The sequence below is a fragment of the Perognathus longimembris genome, chromosome 16 (assembly GCF_023159225.1).
Source record: "Perognathus longimembris pacificus isolate PPM17 chromosome 16, ASM2315922v1, whole genome shotgun sequence".
NCBI classification, from domain to species: domain Eukaryota; kingdom Metazoa; phylum Chordata; class Mammalia; order Rodentia; family Heteromyidae; genus Perognathus; species Perognathus longimembris.
In genome coordinates, this window is record NC_063176.1 from 840,540 (window position 1) to 855,941 (window position 15,402).

Consider the following 15,402-nt stretch of genomic DNA (forward strand, 5'->3'; position numbering starts at 1 on the left):
CTCAGGAAAGCCGAAAGCCCCGGGTATTTATAGTTCATTCATAAGCCGCCCAGCCCCCATGCACTTGACCAACCCAGCATTTTGTTCGCTCTCAATGCTCAACGGGGGCTGGTGGTTACACAGCTGCAAATTATAGAGGAAAGAGCGTCGGATCCACAGGAGGCCCCTTCCATAAGAGAAAGAGATTTCATGAACCCTTTACTCACATATATCAAGGATAAAACCTTTGTGTTGAACTAGGGAAGGGGGAGAACACCAACACGGAAAGACACAGGGTCAAGGGTGAACCAATGCAACAGCAGTACTTACAAAACAGTGTGCTCTAAACCAACTGCCCAACTGGGGGGAGGGAGCGGGGGAGGGGGAGGGGGAGAACAGGGAGGGAGGAGGGAACAAGTTGGATGAGAAATGTACTCACTGCCTTACGTATGAAACTGTAACCCCTCTGTACATCGCCTTGACAATAAACAAATTAATTTAAAAAGCCTTTGCATTTTCATAACTTTGGAAAGAAACAAAGTATTCCAAACCTTCCAGGAAAAAACCGAGTCTTGGGCTGGGGGATGTAGCTCAGTGGGGGGTTGCTTTGCTAGAATGCGCAAGGCCCTAGGTCTGATCCCTAGAACCATAAAACGAAACAACAAAAACTCCCACAACAGGTGTCACTGAAAAGTTGAGTGACTAGAGTAGTGTTGTACTTCTTAATAACAGCTCCAGAATCTAGAAATCACTCAAGGACTTTAAAGTTACAAAGAAAAAGAATCTCTAAAACCGAAACGCAAATTTACAAAAACTATCATTCAAGCTTAAAAGTAGGTTTTCGGTGTTGGACAAGGCCCCATTTCTCAGAGCCCTTCTGCAGAGCCCCACAGCCCGTCCTACCACGCAAAGCAGGAGTGGCAAGGAAGAGGTGCAAACCCACGAAGCGGGGCGAAGCCCGGCGCGGAGGGCAGTGGGGAGAGACCCCAGGATGCGCTGCAGGGTCGCAGAGCTGGATGACGGGGCCAGCCACAAGGGGACGGGGCGGGGGGCGGGGGGAGAAGATTCAGTAGAGAAGGGGGGGGAGGAGAAGAGGGGGAGGAGGAAAGCCAGGAACAAAAAACTATCTGATTTACTTAAATGTATTCTGAGATTTCTGTCCAAGGATTTCCGAGGTAAATTAGCTACGGGATATAAAAAGGCAAAGAAAGAAAGAACTGGTAACTGACCCGGGGAAGAGAGGCACTTGGCATAGCCAACAGCTCTCTCGGGTTTAGCTGACTGGTCTTGGCTCTACTTGGAGAAGTGGAGTGGGGGAATGGTGGTTGTCAAATACATGGTGCAAACTGACCTAACAACCATCTCTTCCCCTCCTCCTCCTCCCTTCCTCCTCCCTTCCTCTTTCTCCTTCCTTCCTCCTCCTCCTCCCTTCCTCCTCCTCTTCCTCCTTCCTTCCTCCTCCTCCTCCCTTCCTCCTCCTCCTCCCTTCCTCCTTCTCCCTTCCTCCTCCTCTTCCTCCTTCCTTCCTCCTCCTCCTCCCTTCCTCCTCCTCTTCCTTCCTTCCCCCCCCCCCCCCGCATCTCCTTCTTTTGAGGCAGGTTCTCTGCGCATCTCAGGCTGGCCTTGTTGCTTCTGCCGAGTTCTGGGATGACAGGCATGTCCCACCACACCTGGTCCCTGCGATAGCCATTTCTAATTCTCGTCTGCTTCCTGTACACATGAAGGCTAACAAGCTAATTGTGCCTCTCCTTTCTAAAACTTTCTTGTGGCTACGGGTGACCGAGAAACTTTAGTCTTAAAGCTTTTTCCCCAGAGCCTTTAGTAGACTTTACTTTTGACTGAATAGGTAGCTCTGTCTATCACCTGCTTGTTCGCTCTTGGACGTGCATTGGTCCTAGACAGGCAGCAGCTCACACTAAGAGCGTGCGCACACGACCCAACACTGGAGGATCACGAGGACAGAAGAGCCGAGTTACTGGTGACGGAGAGGGCCACTGCGTCAGATGGTCTAGCTCTACACTGAGGGAAACTGTCAGCGGGGTTTGCTGTCGAGGAGGAACACGGTAACAACTTCTTCACAGATACAGAGAACATAAGACATCTTCTTTAGTGGGAATTCAATGGAAAATGTCTAATATGTTTTTGTCAGTTGTGGGGCTGGAACTCTGGGCCTGGGTGCTGTCCCTGAGCTCTTCAGCTCAAGGCTGGTGTTCTACCACTTGAGCCACAGCGCCACTTCCCTAAATGTTTTTAAATACACAAATAACATGCTAGTTACTCAGATATACAGTAGTTAATACTTGAAAAAAATGAAATAAGTAAACACGGACACCATGGAGGAGACAAACCCAGCGCTAGACGGGGCAGGGACTGTCGCTTTCCATCATAAACCTCAGAGTAACCTTGCATCGTAACCTTTCCATCATCAACCTACCGGTCGCCCACACCAGCCCTATGGACATTTGGGCCAGATGATTATTCACTCTCCTTGTGGGTGGGGCTTTGCTGACCCCACCCACTATTTGCCAACAGCAATCCCATTTGCCCCCGTTGTAACTATGTTCTTTCTTTCTTCCAGACCATGCCAAAAGACCCTGCAGGCGAAACTTGCCTGTTTGAAAGCTACGGCCTTGTAACAGTACCTCTCGTTCTTTTAAACTTGCATTCATCCTTTTTCTCTGGTGTGATGGCTAAGCAGCCGCAGGAAAGGGGCTAGGCATGGGAGCTGCCTGCCTTGGTTCTCCTTTCAAACACCTCTGTCTTGCACCTGACCCCTCTCCCTTCCCCGGGGAGCAAGCCACAGAGACGCTTACCACCTAGAAACGAGCACTCGTAATGGCTGCAGGTCTTGTTTGTGCTCTGAAGGAGAAGGTTCTTCCCGTTCCCTTCTTGTGACACTTGAAACACCTCGTTCAGCGGCACTAACACCATTCTTCCACTGCTCTGGTCAAGGAACGCCTCCACCGCCACGCCGAAGCACGTGTGGATGGTGAGCCCGACACGCCCGTCGCCCGTGGCCTGGGGCCCGGCCGCCCGTGCCAGGGTGAAGCGGCCCAGCCTGGCGTGGCCCTGCCTGGGCTCGGCCGGGGCGGCGGGCCTCGAGGCGTACACCGCGGGCGCGTAGCTCTCCGCGCAGCGTCCTCGCAGCAGCTGCAGGGCTCTGGTCAGGTAGAAGTGGAAGGCCTTGAACTGGAAGTCATAGATGTAATCTTTCCGGGATTTCCCGGCCTCCTCCACGGCTTTGTTGAACAGATGAGAGAAGGGAGTTTGTTCTTGAGCTTCGGAAATGTACAGCAGCAAGGCTATCCCGTGGTTGTCCTTAAAACTCCTAGGGACAGAGACCCGAGGCTTCCGGGCCTCCCACTTGCTTCTGGCATTTTCCCACGCAGCTCGGAAGAGCTGATGGCTTGCTTTCTCCTCCTCGAGCAGCTGGGGAACGTATTTCATCTCCATCCTGTTAGAACATTTCAGGTATTCATCGTCAAATGCATCACCAGCCATGTCTAACATCTCAACCTTCACCTTCAAGGGAAAAGGAAAGTGATACTCTTGAAATAAGGGATTTAGTGAATATGATTTTCTTTCCTGCCATTATCCCCAGAGAATCTCTCCTTACGTGTAACCAGCTTTGGATATGACGTTGATGAAGTGTACTCCATTGCTATTGATAACCCTTCTCGGCTGTGCCGTATTTATAAAGAAGAGTCAAGGCCAGAGGATGAGAGGTGTGGGAGTATGCCTATAACGCCTTTGTCTGAGCTCTGTGGTGCAGAGGAAATGGAAGCACTTCATGGCACTCCTAGCTCACGCCCTCGAGACTGAGACTAAGGTGAAATACTGTATGTAAATACCGTACATAACAAATAAGCACATGGTCACTAGCGTATCTTTTTTTTTCTCTGAGAATGCTCTCTCCTTTGTCCATACGGCAGGGGTGGGGTTTACTCTTGGTATTTCCAAACATTCTGACACAAGGAAAAGGAACTTTTTCATCCTGCAAAATGGCAAGCTCTGCAGGCAACACCGGCTCGGAGCTTTCCGTAATTATTCTTCTCGTCCCCTAGGGGAGACAGAGTAAAGAAAGGCAACAAAGAAGGACTTGCAAAACAGAGAGAGGCAGGAAAGAAAGATGAGGCCTGAAAAACACACACAAGGCCCTTATGCCAGTCCTAAGAACCAATAAATCCCCTTCTTTCTTGAGCAAGTTTGAACTGTGTTTCTGTTACATGCGACAGAAATGCCTCATGCCTCCTCTGAATGATGCGCATGCTCCTAGGCCACAAGAAGCAGAGTAGTGTCACATTAATTTGAAGCCAGATATAGGTGGGTTCAATTCTATTTCTATTACTAACCACATGCTAACAACATCTGGAAAAGTTACTCGCCATTCTGAGTTTAAAATTTTCATTTGTGAATTTGGGTAAGAGTATACATTTTTTTTTTTTGAGATAGTAGGATTTTTAATCTAGAGCCTTACACTTGCTTGGAAAGTGCTCTGCCACTTGAGCCCTGCCCTAGCCCCCTTCACTCTAGCTTCACCAGGGTCAGCCTCTGACTATGGCTCTCTTATCTATGACCTATGTGTCTTGCAGACATATGCCCACCGTGTCTTGCTTATTGATTGAGATGGGGGTTTTATTAACTTTTTGCCCAGGTTGGCCTCAAATTGTGCTCCTCTCCATCTCTGTCTCCCGAGTAGCTAGTATTACAGGCAAGAGTCACTACATCCAGCTGAGTAAGTAATTTTAATTGTCAATTGCTGTGAGGATTATATTATGTACTGAAGGGGCTGGGAATGTAGCTTAGTGGTAGAGCGCTTGCCTAGCATGCATGAAGTCCTGCGTTCGATTCTTCAGCACCACATAAACATAAAAAGCCGGAAGTGGCGCTGTGGCTCAGGTGGCAGAGTGCTAGCCTTGAGCAAAAGAAGCCAGGGACAGTGCTCAGGCCCTAAGTTCAAGCCCCAGGACTGGCTACAAATAAACAAACAAACAAAAAACACCCCATACTGAATATATTCAGAGTAGTTAGCTCAAATTTGAACTACATCAATCTGTCAACAAACTCATGTGGTTACTGATTATTATTTTATGACAGGGATTATATGTTATCTGTTTTTCTGAATAAAACTCCTAACTTATGTTGAATGCTTGAATTCCAAGAACCTAGCAAAGAACCTGGAAAATATCAGGATAAACTAAATAAGAGCCCTATAATCTGACTTGATAGATCAAAAACTAGGATGAGCGAATCTGCCCAAGAACACTACCCATGTATGGGTTTCTACAAAGAAAAATGCTTGTTTTCTACTCTCCCATAGCTGTATGGGCAGGTATGTGAGCACAGGAGACTCAGCTGGAGACTTCATAGAGGAATCTAGTGAGTTCCATATAAATGAGTTACTGGGGGAGGTGCGTGCAAGGGGGAGGGGAAAAAATTCTTTTAAAGTAAACCCAAAACGGTATCATTTCCCTACTATTCCTTCTCTCCCTAAAAATCAAACTTCTTGAGGGAAATACCTAGCCCAGCCGTCTCCCCATCGCTTCCCACTTTCATCTCAACCTTCCCCTTGCTTCCCCCGCCCTGCCCCCTTCCTCTTCCCAGGGACCTCTCACTCTGGCTGCTGGGAAAAGCTTTTCTCCTTAGGCTACTCTGCGCGGCCCATGCATTACAGCTGCCCACTACGCTGGCATGTCTCCAGGCCGCTTGTTTTTCTAACCTTCAACTCTATCCCGGGGCAATTGTGCGTATGTCTTCCTATCACCTAAGTACTCTGACTTGTCTTGTAATTGCCAGGTCTATGTACTAACTGCCTACTTAATGCCTCCAGGTGAACGCCCAACAAAAGATGCTGCTAACCTAGCCGACTGGAAGTAAGAGTCTCACAGACTTTCCTGCCCCGTCTGGCTCTGAACTGTGATCCTCAGAGCTCAACCTCCTGGCTCCTTAGGCGAGGATCACAGGCGTGAGCCACCGGCGCTTGGTAGCCACTGCCATCTTGAAACTGGAGATGATGGAAGAAGTGACTGATCCAGACGCACTGTACACATAAACGGGCATTTTAAACTGAAACTCCTTCGTACAGCCATTTGGAATAATAAATGTGAAGAGACTAGGACACAGAGAGATTGAGTCTCGTATGGAGTTGGGACTTGGCTCTGGCAGTCTTGGTGCCAAACTCTTGTCCTCTGAACCGAAAGGCTCTGTTGCTTTTAGGACATCTTCACCTTTCTAATGATTTAGACCACTGCCATTTATATGGCACTTGTAACAGAGTGTAATTTTGTTTTCAGGAGAGTACTTTATATGCATATATAAAAATAATGAAACCCATTAAAAATGTTAAAAAAAATAATAGAGGAGATGAATTTGGTTAAAACAAGTATACAAATATCACAATGAAACCCCTTATACAAGCAATATATGCTCATATACATTAATAAATCCTTATGGAAAGTTAGACAGTTATAAATTCCACTTTACAGATTAGAAAACTGGGACAGAATTAGAAGTTGCTTTGATAAATAGCCACGGAACATTCTGCTAGGGAAGTCGCTAAGACCCCTGTTATTCCTGGGTTTGTAGGTCAAATTCTCCTCGTGGGAATTTGAGCTTCAGGAGATCAAATCACTGCTGTCTCAGAGTCAAGAAATTCACCTTCCGCTGCAGCACAGAACGTACCAGATTCAGCCTGGCACCGAGGCCTGGTTTATCTTTAAGACTTGAACCTAAGACATCAGGCCCTGAAGCCCCTTCCCATGTTACTCGCGTCATATTAAGAGCTAATCTGGCATGTTCCTATCTTCCTTCTGCATTAAGCTAGTATCCACACGTTTAATTTTAGACATGAAACTTTTCTGGCCAGGTACCACTGCTGATTGTGTTCTGAACAGTGTGTTCTTTGAGCAGTGATAAAACTCACAAATGCTACCACTGTTCAGAAACAATTGAATGGATGCTAAAAAGCAGGTACAAAAGTTTAGCAGAACAAGCTGATTATTACTTTCTTCCTTTGATTTATTCAATGAGAACTGATGACATCCAACTGCCAAAAATTTATTATAAACATGTGGAAATTACTTATTTCAAAACAGTAATAAAACAAAGGCATTAAAATTGTTTTGCAAAAAGCATACTGCAAATGCACATCAGAGCCATACGGAACCACTTCGTGACCACTTAGATGCGTAACAGGAGCCAGGCCTGAGCCACAGGGCGACATGTGCCTGTGTTCTGTTGCTTGGAAGGTGAGAGACAGGAGGAATGTGGTTTGAGGCCAGCCCAGGGGAAAAGGTCAGCAAGATCCCTTCTCACTAACAGTCCAGACATGGAATCCCAGCTAACTGAGAGACAAAGGTAAGGAGGAGAATCACGGTCTGAGACTAGCCTGTGCAAAGCATAAAAACAAACAAAAAAAACCCCACAAGACTTGATCTAAAAAGTACTGAAAATCAAAACGACTAGGGTATGGCTCAAGTGGTAGAGCACTTGCCTAACAAGCATGAGGTTCTGAGTTCAAGTACCAGTACTGCAAAAGAACACACAACCAAAACCCAGGAAAACAATGCATAACACAGGCTACAGAAAAACCCTAATACACTGCTTGTGCAGCACCACAGCAAACACTTTGGCAGTAGCTCAAAAAAGTTAATCCTAAAGCTACCAGCTTACCTAGCAATTTCACCTTAGGTATATAACAAAGAGAATTTAAACTTACATTCACAATAATGAGTGATTCTGTTATCATGGCATGGAAAACATGACCTCAGCTAATCTATTTTCACTTAAACATATATTTTCTACATAAGTAAATTACTGTATAATGCTACCAAATAGTGCTTACGTTCCTCCCCCATAAGTCTGTAATTCTAAAAAATCTAAATAATAAGAGAAAATGTACACTTGAAGGAGAAAGGGAAAAAGACAGAGGATAAATAATTTTGAGATCTGCTGCAACTATTAATGAAACCAGCATAAAGAACCTGAAAGCAGGGGCTGGGGATATGGCCTAGTGGCAAGAGTGCCTGCCTCATATACATGAGGCCCTGGGTTCAATTCCCCAGCACCACATATACAGAAAAGGGCCAGAAGTGGCGCTGTGGCTCAAGTGGCAGAGTGCTAGCTTTGAGCAAGAAGAAGCCAGGGACAGTGCTCAGGCCCTGAGTCCAAGCCCCAGGACTGGCAAAAAAAAAAAAAAAAAAAAAAAAGAACCTGAAAGCAACGGGGCACTGAGGGAGGGGAAAGAAACAAGCTCCGCAGGGGGAGGTGGAGTACTAGCTAACAAGAGGGAGCTGACCAATGAGGGTGAAAGGATGGATACTGAGCAAGTAGACTGACCAATAAAACATCCTGAAACGGTATTAGAAAGCCTGGTGGAAGGGAGTGTGATAGCGGTAGGATTGATTGGAATACATTGTATATGTGTATGGAAATGTCACAATGAAATCTTCTCTTGTACAGCTAATGTATGCTAGTAAATAATAAGCTATGAAAAAATAAAACCTATGCTCACCACAAAACCTGTACACAAATTTCATACCAACACTTTTTCCAACAGCTATAAAGTGGAAACAACCCAATGTCCCCCAATTGATGAACGGATAAACAAAATGTGGTACAATCAGACATTGCCATTATTGTGCAGCAGTAAAAAGAACGAGATTTAGTATGTGCTATAACACAGCCCTTGAAACATAATGCTAAGTTAAGAAACTAGATATACAAGACAATCCATTGCAAGAGTCCATTCAAATGAAATGCTCAGAGTGGGTAAATCCATGAGACACCAAGTAGCTTGCTGGTTGCTGGGGTGTGGAGGAGAAAGGAACGGGAGCAGACCACCAACAGGTGAAGGGATTCTCTGAAGGATGATGAAGGTGTTATGCAAACAGATAGTAGTGATGCTTTCACAACAAAGTGAATGCTTAAAAAGAATAGAATCTAAGTTTAAAATGATGAAATGTATGGCATGTGAATTACAGTGCAACTTAAATGAAATAGAATGTGCAAGCAACAGAATACACAATGATTCTCTAGACAAAGGATCAAAATGTCAAGTTCAAAAATGGGTAAAATGTGAAGAATTTAAAGTATTTTAAAGAAGGCTCTTGATCAGAGCACAAAAATCAAATAAGATACCTGTTTCATATTATATGTAAAAATACATTACAAAATATTAAACATTTAAAAAGAAAATCATAGTTCCTTTTCCCCTCCCCCCCCCTTTTTTTTTGCAGTACAGGGTTTGAGTTCAGGAACTTGTGCTTGCTAGACAAATGGGTATTCTATCACTTGGATCATGCATCTAGCTCCCAAAATAATAAAGTGTGTACCAGGAAAAAAAAACAAAACTATGAGGAGCTGGAGCTGGGTATGGTGGCACAGCCCTGTGATCCCAGCTACTCAAGAGGTGGAGATTGGGAGGACTGGGGTTCAAAGTCACCCTGGAGCAAAATCAAAGGGCGGAGGGAGAGCCTATCCCCCAGTTCAATGAACAAGTAGGCATTGTGGTGTTCTACCTAGGGTCTGAGCTTTCAGGGAGGAAGAGGTAGGAAGATCAAGGTCTGAGAGTAAGGCTGACCCTGGGTGAAAACAAAAGACTTGACTTGAAAAGTAACCAAAGCCCCCCAAAAAGCTGGGGACATAGTTCAAGTGTCTATCAAACACAAGGCCCTGAATTCAAACACCAGTATTGACTGAGAAAGAGAAAAAAAAAAACTATACACACAATCTATGACGAAATAGTCATCAGCTTAACAAAAAAAAATGTAACTAAGTAATGCAATATTACCTTATTTGTAAAAGACATATATATATATATATAGACATGTAGAGACATGTAACACAGTAGAGACATGTAACACAGTAATAACTTTAAAAGCAATGTAAGGGGCTGGGAATATGGCCTAATGGCAAGAGTGTTTGCCTCGTATACATGAAGCCCTGGGTTTGATTCCTCAGCACCACATATGTAGAAAATGGCCAGAATGGCGCTGTGGCTCAAGTAGCAGAGTGCTAGCCTTGAGCAAAAAGAAGCCAGGGACAGTGCTTAGGCCCTGAGTCCAAGGCCCAGGACTGGCCAAAACCAAAGAAAAAATAAATAAATAAATAAAAGCAACGTAAGAAATATACTGTGTATGGTACAAACCTTTTTTTTGTCAATTATATACACACTGAGAGAAAAATTAAAAAGGCAATATATCACAACATCTCAAAGTCTTTCAGAGATATTGTGAATGACTTTTGTTGTCTTCTTTGCTTAATTGTAACTTTTCATCTTTTTAGAGCATACACAGGAGCATGCATACACACACACACACACACACTTGTAAAATGGGGAGGGGGGAAGCAACTTGCAACACTTCCATTTACCTATCCATCCGACCTTCTCTTATCTCCATACAGATGCCCCAGCGATGTTATATCAAGTATTCATTCCAGAGGCCATGCTTCCCATTCTCAACATTACCTGGAAGATGTCCATTAGAATCAAGGCTGCCAGCAGCTTAGTGACCATTTCGAAACGGCACATCTTCATTTTTCTCTTCTAAATGAAGAGGGAACAGAACTCCACTTCAGTAGACTTACTAATGAGGTTTAGTGGAACAAGGACACTGCAGATATTTTAATTATAGGCAGACATTTTGAGGGTCAGGAAATGACCCACTGTAAGCACCTAATGACCACAAATGCCAGTAAACCATTAGGTCTGACTGTCTAGCACCTTCACCCAGGGATAAGGAAATAAAAATCCAGACAACTTCAGTGATCTGCTCAGAATGAAATGTGTCTAGTTCTGTACTCCTCCAGACATGTTTCTTCTACTAGAGTTTCTAGGAGATATACTGTTTTCCTAGCTATGAATGTCCCCTTAGTCCACACAGTCGAACTGTAACCACAGTCTCAACTTGGACCTGCGCTCCCAGTTTCTAAGGGTTCTCTAAGTGTTCTACACACTACCTTCCATTCTTCTACCTTCTTTGTAAGCTCTATCATGCCCATTTGACTGGGAGGCAGGAGATGAAAAGGCAGGTTATACAAGGTGACTGACTCCCTTCCTCAAACATTCACAATCCACTTCTGAAGGCAGCAAATGAGAATAAGAAGAAAATGAGTAGGCAGCAATTCTAACAAAATTATATAACTCTACTGGCACAATGCCTAGTATTCAGCCAGTGTTTATGATACTGTAAGGAGTAAACAGAAGGGTAAGAGGAGCTCAAAGGCTAACACTTTCCCAGTCATTAACCAATTCAATTAAAGGACACAACAGGCTGGTTCATACCTCCAACCAAGTTAACATTATCCTAATTAAATAGGAATGAATAGCATAGGAGAATTTGGGAAGTCTTTCTTTTTATTTAGCTCTTTAGTCCCAGGTTCTCATCTTTCTTTAGAAGCAGTTTTTTTTTTTAAACTAAAGATTAAAATATAGTACCAAAATGTCACTTTTGCATTAAAACTTCTGTTTCTAAACAATACTTGGAATATAGTATTTGGTAGCTAACTATCACCAGGCAGTATGCATCAAGCAGGCCGTGAATCAGGGTTTTCTCAATAATGCTTCATTCTGTATTGAGTGCAAAAAAGTCAAAATGTTTTACCTGGCTTTTATGCCTTTGAAGGAAGTTCAAATGACGCCAGGTCTCACACGGATCCCGTCTTAGCTGCAGTGAGTGTCTTCGGGATGGGATGTTGTTGACGTGAGTGCTGAGAAGTGAATGCTTGTCTTTTTATAAACACCCCAGCAGCAGCTTGGCAGAGGCACATTACCCCATTTGTGTTCTGCTATTTATATCTGGCCCCCACACTATGCTTTGGAATGACTGCTGTTAACACTTTAAATCTCTAAGAGGCTGGTAAAGCCACCAGCAAGTCCTTGTAGATACGCAGCAAGTCCAGCCACAGTGCTGAGCTTCCTCGGGAAAAAATCATTTCCCACTGTCGGCCCTTGACATGGGATGTCAGAGTGAAGCACAGCTGCACATTGGCTACAGGGCTCGGGGGACTGACAGGGCTTCCTCCCTCCTGTGACGGCCATGGCTGCTACCATTCATTCATTCAACCAGTTTACAGTATTTCAGGTAATGGGCCAGGCATACAGGCAAGTAAAACAAAGTGCAGAGAAGACTGACAGTCGAACACACAAGCGTGCATACTTAATCCGGATGCCATGCAGATCTTAGGCGTAGGCCGTGTCCAGTGAGAACCCCAGGAGAGAAAGGGCCGGTGACGCCCGCAGCTGTAGCAGTCCTCACCAAGTGAGGTTCATGCAACATGCAAGGGCACCGGCAGAAATGCTAAGCAACACGTAGGGGTTCATCAGCTACAGATTAAAAAAAAGAATCTCAGGAGGTCCTAGGAAATGTATGCATGTTTTCATCAAAATATATTAACAGATGTTGGTAGCAGTATTATCCACAATAGTCCAAAGTGAAGACCATCCCAATTCCTACCAGGAGAATGGACAAACTGAAATAGTTTATACAACAGGATTTTATGTTGTATTAAGATGAACAAACTGTAATGATGTATAACAATTTGAATAAATCTTACAAGCAAAATTTTGCACAAGGTATATGCTACATAGTTTATATAGAGTACAAAAATCAAGCAAAACCCATTTATGTTACTAAAAGTGGTAATTCTGGGTGGTAGGCAGGAACTAGATGCAGAACAAGGGAAGCATCTAGAATGTTAAACTCCACTCAGTGTCCAGTATAAGGCAAAGCTGTAGCATATGTAATGGCATAGTTTTGTGCATTAATTCACACCCTCACTTGGTAAAAAAAAAATTGAGGCAAGATTTCCCCAAATCAGATAAACTTATATACAAGATGAAGAAAAGGGGAAGCACAGAAATGGTGGGACAAAGGGTGAACCAACGCAACGGTGATACTCACTAGACACTATGTTAGAAATGAACTTTACAACTTGGGGGGAGGGGAGAGGGAAAGCAAGAGAAAAGGAGGGAGGAGAAACACTGCTCAAAAAGAAATGTACTCATTACCTTACTTACATAACTGTAACCTCTCTGTACATCACCTTTACAATAAAAAAAAGATTTCCCTACGAAGCCCAAGTTTGCCTCAAATTCAAGATTGTTGCCCCCTCCCCCAATACTAGAATTACAGACAACCTAGCTAGATACCTTCCTTTTGACATCTGATAGGATACTCATGATAATACACAGTCTGCCATTCTCATCTGCAGTAACTGGCTACTGTCAGTGATACTTCCGTTTGTGTTGTTATTCTCACTGGGACATGCACTTCTTCTCAGCAGTGTGGAACTAGAGTTGCCCAAGGAGCCAAACTTACCAAAGATAATACTTAAGAGATGACAGATAGAGCAAAAGTTTACAACAATTCAATGACCATCAACTGTTAGCTAGGTCATTTAGAATAAGGACAACCCTCAATGAAATAAGCCTTTACTTGCTCTCCATTTTGACTAGTAATGATTTCTTATTTCTGTATTTTCCCTTCATGTTTGATTGTGTGTATGTGTGTGCGTGCATGCACATGAGCGCGCACATGCATGCTATTACTGGGACTTGAATCATCTGGTGCTCTACCACCTGAGCCACACCTCTGCTCCCAGTTTTTTGCTAATTGGAGATAGTCTTGGAGATTTTTCTACCTTGGCTGAATTCAGATCTCAGCATCTGAGTAGGGTTACAGGCATGAGCCACCAGTGCCTGGCTTAGGTTCGACTTTTGTTTTGCTGAGAATCTTGGATTTATTTTCTAGTATTATGCTAAAATAGCTTTCTCTGCTATCAAGATTGTACTACTAATACTGCAGTACTCCATTCAGGAGAAGGTAGCAGTTAAAAAGAAAAGTATAACAGCTCCTAAATGGTAAGTCTGCTACCAAAAGATCAGAGTTAGAGAATATAAGGCTTCAATAAGTCTTTCTTTTGGGGGGTGGGGGGTGGGGGGAGGGTACCAGGCATTAAATTATGGACCTTCTCCATGGTAGGTAAGTGCTTTACCACTGAGCTTTACCTACAGTTAAAATATCACTATTTCTGAGTGTACACTTATTAATATGATTGCTGCATACAATAAATTTTATATCTGATGCAAGAGATATAACCTTCCTAGAAGCTACTGTGTGCACTATAAAAATACTTACTTTAGGAAGTGGCACAGTCGCTCAAGTGGTGGAGCGCTAGTCTTGAGCAAAAGAAGCTCAGGGACAGTGCCCAGGCCCAGAGCTCAAGCCCCAGGCAAAAAACAAACAAAAAACTCTTACTTTAAAAAATGACACTTTTTTTCTTTCAACCAAAGAAGGTTGTTTGAAGGCCAGCCTCAATAAATTGAAAGCTTTGGACCACAAAGAACCACCACAGTGGGCCCTATTATAATCCCCAGAAATCAAGGTGTTGTGCATTCCTTAACCAGATTTGTGAAAGGGAGATGAAATACTTTGTGGTGCTCTGCTATACATTGTGCAATTGATTTTTTTGTCTATTATACAGTGGTAAATGCCTGTGTCATTTATTAATGAACTTGACCATTACTACTGGTATATATATCATCAACAAATGAGATTTTAGTTACAATCTCCTAATATACCATTTTAGATAGCTCCAGATCTTGTCTAAAAAATAAACACAAAACCAAAAAAGCTCATTTTAGGAAACTGGGACATATTGTAAATGTGTGGAAATGTAATAATGAAATCCCCCTTACATAACTAATATAAACTATTTTTTTAAAAAGCTCAGCTTACAAACACTAAGAATACATACAGAGAAAGAGAAATTGTCAGGTCAATAAATTCAGCACAGTTTCAAATAAAGTTGTGTAGGGATACTGTTAAAAGAAATATCTGCACAAAGGCACAGCACAAATAACTACTATTTCTCTATTACTATTTTTATTTATCCCATAAAGCATCAGTCCAGTACCTGCTGATACTACTGTGGACGTTAAAAACATTTTTGGTGCTGAGATTGAACCCAGAGTTTCGAACCTAAAGCTTTGCTAGTACTCTTGCCACTGTGTTCCATGTCCCAGAAACAGGGAGAAATTTTCAGCATTCACACAGTCTGCAGATAGTAATAAACAAACACAAACAAGGAGTAAGAGGCTACACAGATCTTTTCTAAGTATCTGTATTGTTTGGGAGTTCATGAGACAATGTGACATCTCAGTAGGATAAAATTAAGAGATGATGTTTCATGTGCTGCAACATGCGTAGACTTTCATAAGTTACTATTGTTTGATTTTTCTCTCCAGTATTTAGTTATCATTACTGGCTCTGAAGGGTTCGTTTTCAAAAAGGAAAAAAAATAAGAATTTGGATGAATTTTAACAATCAACAACAAAATATCTTGCCTTCATTTGGGGAAGATGAAGTATCTCTTTGGTCCCAAAGGAAAGTGTCTGCAATGTTTCAATGGCGATGCAATGTT

The 15,402-nt window shown here is 43.2% G+C and overlaps 1 protein-coding gene across 5 annotated transcripts in view; it reads right to left on the reverse strand.

Annotated features, from left to right (window-relative positions):
- Nucleotides 1-11,683, reverse strand: part of Art3 (ADP-ribosyltransferase 3 (inactive)) — a 24,392-nt gene extending 12,709 nt beyond the window's left edge. For all 5 annotated transcript variants that reach the window (XM_048364562.1, XM_048364559.1, XM_048364560.1 and 2 more), the window contains exons 1-3: nt 11,583-11,683; nt 10,448-10,525; nt 2,793-3,501 (exon numbers count right to left, since the gene is read on the reverse strand). In XM_048364562.1, the coding sequence (XP_048220519.1) occupies nt 2,793-3,501; nt 10,448-10,516 (778 nt within the window). In that variant the 5' untranslated portion in view covers nt 10,517-10,525; nt 11,583-11,683. The remainder of the gene's footprint in view (nt 1-2,792; nt 3,502-10,447; nt 10,526-11,582) is intronic.
- Nucleotides 11,684-15,402: the final 3,719 nt, after the last annotated feature.